The 10,315-nt window shown below is 47.6% G+C and overlaps 1 protein-coding gene and 1 long non-coding RNA gene across 2 annotated transcripts in view; one reads left to right on the forward strand and one right to left on the reverse strand.

The window, feature by feature from the left end:
- Positions 1 to 466: 466 nt before the first annotated feature.
- Positions 467 to 5,396, reverse strand: LOC108449440. The gene is made up of 3 exons (XR_001865604.1): positions 1,513 to 5,396; positions 1,206 to 1,285; positions 467 to 614 (listed from the first exon to the last, which is right to left on the reverse strand). It is a non-coding gene; the product is annotated as an uncharacterized LOC108449440 (long non-coding RNA).
- Positions 5,397 to 8,841: 3,445 nt separating this feature from the next.
- Positions 8,842 to 10,315, forward strand: part of RHOU (ras homolog family member U) — a 9,299-nt gene continuing 7,825 nt past the window's right edge. Inside the window, exon 1 of the mRNA XM_017744865.1 lies at positions 8,842 to 8,847. Coding sequence (XP_017600354.1) covers positions 8,842 to 8,847 — 6 coding nt within the window. The remainder of the gene's footprint in view (positions 8,848 to 10,315) is intronic.

A 10,315-nucleotide genomic window follows, 5' to 3' on the forward strand; every position in this document is an offset into this window, starting at 1 on the left:
CCTCCTGCCCCAGCTCCAGGGCTTGAAGCCCCTTGGGCTGGTGAGGATGAGCCAGCCATGGAGATGTGCCCCTGGTCTGGTGGGGACGTTGAGCTGCCCAGGACCACCATGGGGCAAGACAGGGGCCACCTCCTTAGAGCCCTACAGCTGAGATGAAACCCAGCCTGTGAGGTTGGGCAGCTTAAAGCACGCACCAGGCAAGCCTGGTTCAGAGAACAGGATCAGGCTTGCACTTAACTTGACACTGAGGGACTTGCAGAAACTTAGGCAGGGACATGGCTTCTCTACCCCATACATTTTGACTTACTGAGACATATGAGGCCTCAGGGCCTCTCAGAGGCCACACGTCAAATCCATATGGATAGTTTGTGCAGAGGAAATTGGTGGGGTCAGGAAGAGTGGAAGCAGCTCAGTGCTTTACAGACACATTGCCTGAAGTCCCTCTCCTGAGAAAAACAGAAAGCAGTTCAGCACCATGGATTTTCCATTTTCCCCATTCCAATTTTTCCACTCATTTTCCCCATGCATGTGTTAAGAGGGAGATGATCAGTCACGCAGCTACTGGGTCATCTGTCTCTGTTCTTGAACCATGTCCATCACTATGGTCTCAGGGGCTGAAAATACAGAGAATCTGGGTTCATTAATTATGGCATTATATGAAAATGCACTATTTTATCAACAATCCTATTTTGAGATTATTTTTATGAGTGATGTCATTACTTTGATGTCTGAACAACTGGACATTTTGACAGAGCGCCTTCAGGTTTCCAGGGCCAGCTCCCAGGCACATGGCTAAAGTCCCTGCAGAGCCCTGTTCACCTGGTGTGGGGATTTGCAGCTTCCCACCAGAGTTCAGTGGGTGGCCCTGCCCTAAGACACCCAGCTGCAGTGAGCCCAGCCCTGCACATAACCCGGTGATGAGCTTTGCTCCGGCCAGCGGCCAGCCCGAGGCTCCACAGGGCAGGGATGGAGCCAGAAGCCATACAGATCCAGGCTGTGAGGCTTCAGCTGTCTTTATCCCAGCCTGGTTTTTTCTCCCAGCTCACCTCCCACTGACACCTGCACACCTGCATGGAGGGAATATTTGTGCCTTTCCCTGCTCCAGGGCACTGACAGCAGACTTGCAGTCAGGGCCCATTACCCACTCAGGGTGGGGCTGCAAAACCGAGGGAGGAGGAGGAGGCAAAACCTGCTCATGGCCTTACCTTAATTGCTATTCTCCTTGCTGAGTCTTCTTCCTCGGTATTGCCTCTGGTAGGAAAGATGATTTTCTTGCATACAATTGCTTAAAAGCAAAAGGAAAACTCAGAAAAATGAGAAGTACCACCACCACCACCAAAAAAAAGAAAAAAAAACCCCACACAAGAAATGTGGGACTCATCCGCTCTTCTGTTAATTAGCCTTAAAACAATAAAACCAGAAAGCAAAGAAAAAGCCGATGAAGGTAATTGGGCTGGGCTGCTGTAAAAGCAGGAGCTGTGGGAAACAGGGACATGGTGCAGACAACATTACCTTGTAGAAAGCCCAGATTTCTGAGGTCTGCCTCTCCCCTGAGTCCTATTTTGTGGCAAATCATAGTAGATGGCGTAATTATCACAGCTGTGCTTTAGACTGTTTTAAGAGGTTGTGCTTTCCCAACCACCTTTGGAGCACAACAGCAGTGGCAGGCAGATTCCTGCTAGCATAGCTGGGCTAAATCCACCAAAACAAGCAAATAAGCCTTCTGGAAGAACTTACTGGGTGGTTTTTGCTGGATGCTTGTTTTCAATGACAAGTTTCTGAGGAAAACAGTAGCATTTTAAAACCTACATGTACAGCCAAGAAAGCGTGTGGACTTTTCCCTCCTCCCCTCCAGCAAATACTTTGCTGCCTCTTTTACAATGCTATTTCTATTGACGTAAAGCAAAGATAAGGAATGTTTGCCCGTGCTGCCTTGCTCAGTTTTCCATGTGTGGCTTCTGGCTGATTTGCCATGTGTCCCTGCTGAGGTCTCAATCCATTTTTGACTGAAAGCGTCTGGGTTCTTGCTTGGCTTATCACGCCGACACAGCTGGCAACCCATTAATCTCCTGTTCCCAATGCCTTTACTTCAGTGGGAAAGCTCTGGTGCTTTTCAGTGGTTTGTACTTACAGCTAACAGAGGCTGGTGCTCAAAGCCCCTACATCACTTCTCCACAAAACCCCCTCTCCTCAACTACCAGAGCTGGGAGAGGTTCAGCATTTTCATCCTTCTTGCTCTAACGCTCTCTGTCAAAGACATGGAGATCTGTAAAGCAGCAGGAGAAGCAGGTTTGAAGACAGGATCACATTATCTACCAGTAATGTTCTGTCCTCATTTACATCTTGAAGTCTTTTGGGGACTTCAAGATATCTACAAAGTACCTTCTCAAACAGTGACAAACTGAGGCTCAGTTTTCACTCAACAGAAGTTTTCCTGTAGAGTTTTCATTTTTGGCACATGAATTCTGTCTGCCCTAGCTAAGAAAGGACACCAGTCTGTCAAGGTTATTCAGCAAAGAAGCCCTTGAAATTTCATTCTGTTCAGAAAACTGTTTCAAACCAGACTGGTGAAAACACTATTGTGTTAAAGTAAACCATTCTGGAAGGGTTTGCCTTGTAGAGCCATGCTGGTAGGACTGTTTTGGCAACTCTTTGTTTCAAAATCCAGCTCTAATGGACTAGAATTGCAATTTCTTGGGCCCAGCTTTGCATGCTAGTGAGGGAGTCCCAGGAAGAGATGGGGTGCTTGAAAGGGAAAGAAAACCTTATACTGTGGCTGGCTTCTATGTCTGATTTTGTATACCTATTATGGCTGAAAAGTGCTGTCCCGAAACCTTGGGAATCAAAGGTATTCATTCTGTCCCTGAAAAGAGAAATAGAATGCCTGCAGAACTGCTTTCCAGTATCCCAAACCTGCTCACAGTTCTGTCCCAAAGCAGATTTCTGGTGGGGTGGAGCATGGTGTGCTGACAAGTGCCTGCTCCTCCCTAGCTGTGGCTGCCAGCACCAGGAATGTGGGATGGATATAGCTGGCTCAGCTAAGATGGAGATCAGGGAGGTACCTGGGAGTCTCCATGTACAACCACTCGAGCCAGGACAGTGCTGATTTGGATGGCAGGGTTTGCTCTGCACCAAGTGAATCCTGTTCTTTGGTTTCCTGCCTTTGTGTTACCATGCAGCACAGAAAAAGCCATGACTTTCCTCCTCTGCTAAGCTGCCCTGGAGTCAGCTGTGGATGCTTTCCTGCAATCCCTGCCCTCAAAGTCAGGCAGCTATCAGGAAAGAACAGCCTGCTCACTCTCAATAAAACTAACAGTTGCACTGGCTTGTTCCAAGCCTTTTAATCCCCACCAAGGAGATCCTAGCAACCACTTTTGGAAAAGATCTTTAAATGTGGAAAGGGAAAAGGCCTTTCAGCAGTGGCTATGGGGTTCTTCCAAGTTTGATACCAAGAGGAAGCAGCTGGCTCCAAAAGAGATAACACTAGGACCAATTGTTGTTTTTCAGACTTTCAGAGTAACCAACTAAAAATGCATGGGAGAAACTGTCTGCAGAGGCAGATCAGCACAGATGTATCGGCTGGGCCAAGCTTCCAGGGGTGGGAGGGTGCAGAAGCAGGCACGGGAGCATCCCTGAGGAGCAGACAGATCTCTCTGCTCTCCTCATATCCCAGCACTGTCAACAAAAGTGAAGGGTCCCATTAGGAAGCTGGTTTGACCCCTCATACAAGGATGTGTATGGCCCAGTGAGAGGTGCCCCTGGGGACACCCCACAGTGGAGGGGAGGTGGGAGATCTCCTCTGGGAGTACTGATGTACTGAGCTCTGTTCACTCTGGCTGGTGACCATTTCAGCCCAATCTGAGCATAGTTTACAAGTACCATATCACTCAGCATTATAAGACTGTTTAGTGTCCTGGTTCTCTATGCCTAGGTGACACATGGACTGATCACTCTCTTACATTCCCTTTCCTCTCACAGTGTTTGTATTTGGGTTTAAGATGTCAAAAACCTCCCTCCTGCCTCACTGCTGACTCCCTCCCTCTGCACTCACTGCTCTACATCATCAGCCTGGGTTGTAGCTGCCTCTTCCCAGTTCTCCAGCCAGGTCTGATCACATCATCCTCTGTCACAACTCATTTGCACACAGGGTTCTTATTCTTACACACAGCCCTGCACCTGAAATGCAAAGAGATATCCCTGCACTCACTTTATCAATGCAAAAGTGTCAGCATTTCTAGGCCTGGCCACTGAAGACTCCCTGGTCCAGAGACAAGCTCTGCGTCTCCTATTGTGGAGCTGGAGTCCCCCTGGCACCTCCCAGCTCTTTCTCTGCAGGGCTGGGAGATCACATCCCTTATATCTGTTGTGCCATAAGGGGGGATGTTTCGGGAAAGAAACCCCAGGTCTGACAGGCTGCTCTGGATCTTGACTCGCCTTTGAAGCAGCCCTGAGGCCTGAAACTCTGGCAAAATGAGGGGTTTGGGTATGGCATGGAGGTGGGCTGCACAGAGTGGGCTGATGAACTTTGGTGCACACGGACTGCTGGGGCTCATCCCCATTCAAGGGGACCTTGGATATTCAACTAGTGTGAAAACAAAACAGATGCCTCGCATAACCCTGAGAAGAAAACTGATAAAGGCTTTCTAGCCTGTCTAAAAAAGAAAATGTCTGCTGTACAGAAAATACCTCTGAGATAGACAGCTTCAGGAACACAGATTACATCACTGAAGATTGGGGTAGGAGTGTACATAGGAGATGTTGGACTGCAGTCCACTTGGGCACGAAGGCCATGGAGATCTGTCTGCCTGTGGAGATGCCCATAAATGCAGGTCACCTCAGTTTCAGCATGGATTGAAGAGAGTGGTCACATCAGGTATGAGAGCAGGGCTGGAGCAGGAACCAGCAGAGGTTTCTTCCCAGGAGTGCTGCAACTGTCAGGAAGGCTGTAGCAGAAAAGTTACTCACTGGTCTCCTCTAACAGGGAAGGGAATGCATAGGAAAAAGGAAAGTTTTCTCAGCTGCTGGAAAGAACCTCTAAAGAACAGAAGCATGGCAGACTAGGATTTTGACAGCTGTTTTGGGAGTCCACCTGGAGAACTAGTGGGGTTGTGCCAGACAAGGAAAACTAGTAAGGGGATTCACCCGTGGGCTGACAAGCAGTCTGGCAAAGAGCACCTGTGCTGCAGATACCACGCCTGTTTCGAGTGCAGGCAGCTCTGCTCTGGCTCCACAGAGATGTGTCCAAACTGAGCTGTCGTTTCTCTCCTGAGCTCTCTCCTCTGTCACTCTCACCAGTCCCACTGGTGTGCAGCACATTATCCAAACATGTTTTCTTCTCTTCCAGCTTAGTCCTTGGATTTCCTGACTCTCTCGAGGTGGTTGTCTCTGTAAACGGGGCTCCTGTGGCAGAAATAGAAGAAGAGTTATAAATCCCAGTGAGCAGAAGGGCAGTGAAATGCAATATACTACAGGGCAGGGGCGGTTCCTTCATTCAGATGTTTGGCAAAACTGATATCTTTGTTATTTCTCTTACCAAGATATTTATCTGCCACCACCTAGGTCTTATCCCGTGTGTCCCCAGCAGTGCCCAGGTAACCTGCTGGGTCCACTGCTTGATCCCTGCTCTGAGCTGGCAGAGAGAGCCCTGTGAAGAGCTCCCACCTCTGGTGCACCCAGAGGGGTGTGGGGCAGCCCTAAGGCAGTGAGGGGCTTACACAAGAAGCTGGCAAATTGGTGACTGTCACACAGAATCAGGACATGCAGTGCTTTTCAGCATCTGTGACCCCAGATCAGCTGAAAAGGATTTTGAAAGTGCGATAAAGGGCTCACCTCCCACCGTGGTTCTCCTGCAGAGGGACTGCAGATAGGAGGCTAGGGTTAATTTGTTTTCTGAATTAACTAGGAATTTGGAAGCCTTGAAGCAATTGTGCTTTGTTTTGGTTTTGTGAGGTTTTTTTCCAGGTTTATCTCAACAACTGGTTTTGTCTGTGAGTTTTTGGTACTCTGTCCTAAATTCAATCAGAACTTAGCTGGTGGGGTCATTAGAGTTTTTTGTGTTAATAATATGTGCTACTTACTGATATTGTTCCCCAGGTAGTGAAAACTTCCCTGAAATCCATACACAGGGCATGAAAATGTTACTAAAAAAAAAGCTCTGGCAAATATATATTTTTTTAAAACTACAAATCAAATATATAAGTAGCAATATCTTGTACTTTTCTAGCTCTTTCCCCTCACAGTTCTCATAGAACAGCCTCAAAGGCACTCCTCTAGAGTCAGAGCAGTCCTTTATATAAGCTGCCTTTTCTTTCCCGAGTTGCTGTCCTCTCCTTGCTCTCTCCCTCCCTTCCTTTTCTTCCCCTCTTTTCTCACCAATTCGCCTGCCAATGACCAGCTCGGTTGAGTCACTGGGATCCAACTCTTTGAAAAATGGATGGAGGCATCAAAGATGGGTTTTTTCCCAGATCTTGGAGTTGCTATTCTTGACAAAGACCAGTATCTTGGTGACAGTCCTGCAGAGCAGGCCATACCCTTCCCCTGAACAAGCAGCAGTCCATCACATCATGTTCAGAGCATGCTGCCTCACTCCCTCACCTCTCTCCCTGTCAAGCTTTTCAAGTTTCTGCAAAAAAAGAAAAAAAGAAAGCTTTCATTCTCCAAGGCCAGCATCCAGTTCATATTTTTTGAATAGTAGGCAAAATGATAAGCCAGGGTATAACAATGACCTACTTCACGTCTTGATAAAATAATTTCCTCTCTCTGTCATTTTTCTCAAAGAATAATATTTGACTAACATGAGCATGTAGGATAGAGCAAGAGCTTTTCTGTGAACTGGCTGATAATGTGTCAAATTCAGCCCTGGACAGACAACTGCCACCCTGTTGACCTGTGTGGAGTTAAGCCTGTTTATCCCCCAGCTTAGAGCTCTGAAAACAATTGGGTTCAAACCTGTAAGATGTGTGCATGTGATAGGATTGAGGCCAAAAGCTCGGAAATGGGGGCTATCTGTTACAGCAGCCTTCCATCAATGCCCCCTCAGCCCACAGCCACCACGGCTGCCCGGGAGCTGCTCTGACTTGCTGCTGTGGTGCAAACAGGCCCCCCCTCTGCAAAACAACTGGTTAGCTCATCCTCTTACACAAAAGGCTACTGTACTGGGCAGGGTACATTACAGTATAGGGCAACCATGCAGCTCTGAATCCACTCACGCCCCCCTCCCCGAGCACAGAAACAATGCAGACTGTTATGGCTATCCCACTGCAGCCTACTTAGCTCAATGCATCAGCTGTACTTGCCTGCTGAAGGTGTTTAAAAATGTACACGTGGCATTTTTTGCTTGCAGCACTGCATGAGGAGATTTCTCACATCATCTTTCAGTGCCATTCAGATGAGTTGTCACCCAGTGCATATTGCCCGCCCTCTCATCTCCCACCTACAGGAGTTTTCCTTGTGGTTGTGCATCTTTTCTCCTAATGAGTTCTCATCATGGCATTGATCCAGGACATGAATTTGCCATTTGCCACTGCAGGTAAGGGGTGACATGGCTTGCACATCCTTGTGCCCTCAGTTGGGCCACATCCTGGCTTGGCATCAGAGACTGCGGTACATCTGCTCACCTTCTCTTTGCCAAAACCAGACAAAACAGACAGAAATTCGTCTGCTGTCATGACTTCATCATGCCAGGACACACTGCCCAAGATGGCCAAAGCCAACCAGCTTACAGTCTTTACTGTATTTACTGTCAGGATACTTACTGTATGCTGACTTCCAGCATCATATGCCATTCCACAGTACTAACAAGGTACATGATTTATAGGATGCTGATTAGAGTAAAAGGTAGTTAAAATATAATTATAGTGCTCCTTTTATTTCTTTCCTTGCAAAAATGTGGCATGAACCTAGTCCAGTCTATTGACTTTTCTCCAATTTCTTGTTCCCTGAGGTGGAAAGTTCCTCTGGATTTCAGGAGATGGAAAACTGCTGGGCTCTGGCAGAAGGGTAACACAAATCTTGGCATGGAGATGGAGACTCCTCTTGACAGCTCTGCACCTCAGGCACAACAGGGCTTTCTATCAAAGCTCATGCGTGTGGGAGACAACTTTTTGGGTGCTGCTCAGAGCCTGAAGAATAAACTCTGAAGGAACTAGATCCCAAAAAGCTGTACTTCTTCCCATTGTACGTGCCTCTCACCAGCAATGCCTTTTCTTGTGCAGAGATGCAGCTACGCATACACTTGGAACCGCACGGAAGAAAAATGAGACACTGGGCTGCAAATGCGGCTCTGCCCCCTGCACAGAGCAGTAGGGAGGAAATGCACCAGAAGTATCAGTATCCAGGGTCCATATGCCATGCAGTTAATCAGAAATGACTGGAGATATTCCTTGTTTTATGCAGATCCTGCCTACCTTCGGAGTTTCACTGAAAAGCGACTTGTTTTCAATTCAGAAGAAGGGACACAAGCCTCCATGCAATTAATCCATTTTTGTTTTGCCTCACTTTAAGGAAAAGGAGGACCTATAACAATTTTTGGTACTGGGGTTGGTACCTGACTTTGATCAGGGATGTGATTTGTCACCTGTATCACTCTACTAAACTGAAACAGCATCACTACTCACTACTCAAGATGTTACCACACCACAGATAGCTCTGAGCTCCCTCACATCACAGCACAGCAGCCACACCATAATCTCAGGCCTTTCTGTGGAACAGCTGCTGAGCTGAAGGTGCCTAATAGTGAATTAAACACTGTGATTTTGCAGCCAGGTGGCTGTGGAGCACGCTTGCTGTAAGGCTCTGCTATGAAGGCAGCAGGCCCAAGAACAAGTGTGGCAACAAGCTGCCATGGAGGTAACCTTTCAAATAGCTGCAGTTGTTCGCAAAGCGAGCCTGCAATGCACACATAATGTTTTTCCCTTTCCCGACAAGAATTAGCCATATTAGCATTATCCTGGCACAACTGCATCCATACTCTAGGGAATTAGCTGCAGTAGTATTGTTAAAGCAATTCAGCTTTTCTAGGTAGACAGGCTATAATTACACTAAATTAAAATAGAATGCTTTTGTTCTAACTTCAGCTTCCTCATGAGGACTTGTACCAAAATAACCAAAAGTATGAATTAAGCCATTTCTGTTATTTTAGTATAAGCCTCAGTGCAGGCAGGCTCCCACTCCAGTCCTTCTACCTGTCAATCTTGGCAGAGCTCAGCTATCTGGGTGATTTCTCACAGGCTTAATCACAGACGGTTAAATGTATGAAAGCACTCAATGGGAAAACGCTTCTTGGCTGTAGCCGGGTGCCCTGTGATGGCTCTGTCTGGGGCTAATGTCATATGTGACAGCACTATCTTTGTTAATTTAAGGGAAGGTAATTCTGCAGGACTGGGATGTCCCACAGGAGGGTCAATGACCCCTATGAGTCTTGAGCATGATGGTCACATTGAGCCTGTATGCTCTGCTGGTTGCTGTGCTCCATCCCTGCCTGGCTGTGCTCCCTGCAGGGAGTGGGTGCTGCTGCCCTGGCATGGGGCTCCGGGGAGATGTTTCTTCCCTCCACCTTCAGCTGCATGCACAGGGTATCCAACCTGGGGTTTTTGCAGCTGCCTTCAGCCAGAGAGGACCTTGGCTTTGGCACTGCTTTGGAATGTCCAAAATGTCTAAGTGCCCAGGAGCCACGGCCCTATGGAGAGCCACAGTGACTCTTCCCATGGAAGAGGCCAGGGCACTTAGGAAAAGATCAGCTGTACAGAGTGCTTTTTTCCATGAGACACGAGGCTTTGCAGAGCCTTTGGTGGTTAGACCACACTGCTCCAGGGTTAAAAGGAGCGGGAAGATGTCAGCTCCAGTGACCATGGGACGTACAGATGGGGCATGGTGGGCAGCTGTAGCACGTGCTGCCTCACATGGGTTTCCATTTCACTGAGGGAAATGGGAAAACAGCACTTCAGGTCTCACTGGCAACTCAGTGATGCTAAAAATGATAAGCTGAAATCTCAACTCTGCCATAGACTTATCAGCACTGATTTGGGTAAGTTCTTTAAGATACAGGCACTTGCTGCCTGCCAAATGAGGTATCCCAGACTCTGCAGGTGGCGTGCTTCCTATTTGTATGGCGCTTTTAAGGTTTCCATGAGAAACGTGTTAAAAATGTTCCCAATTGAGAGCAGAGCCAAGCTATTCATCAGCCTTTTATTTTGAGTGTTTACCTGCAAAACTTTCCATAGCCAACTTATTTCAAAGGTGCTGAAAATGAGATGCCCCCTTTCCCACGGCACATGGCCCAGTTTACCCCTCCCCAAGCGTGCAGATGGGAGCTCAC

Source organism: Corvus brachyrhynchos, unplaced genomic scaffold (assembly GCF_000691975.1).
Source record: "Corvus brachyrhynchos isolate BGI_N302 unplaced genomic scaffold, ASM69197v1 scaffold70, whole genome shotgun sequence".
NCBI lineage: Eukaryota > Metazoa > Chordata > Aves > Passeriformes > Corvidae > Corvus > Corvus brachyrhynchos.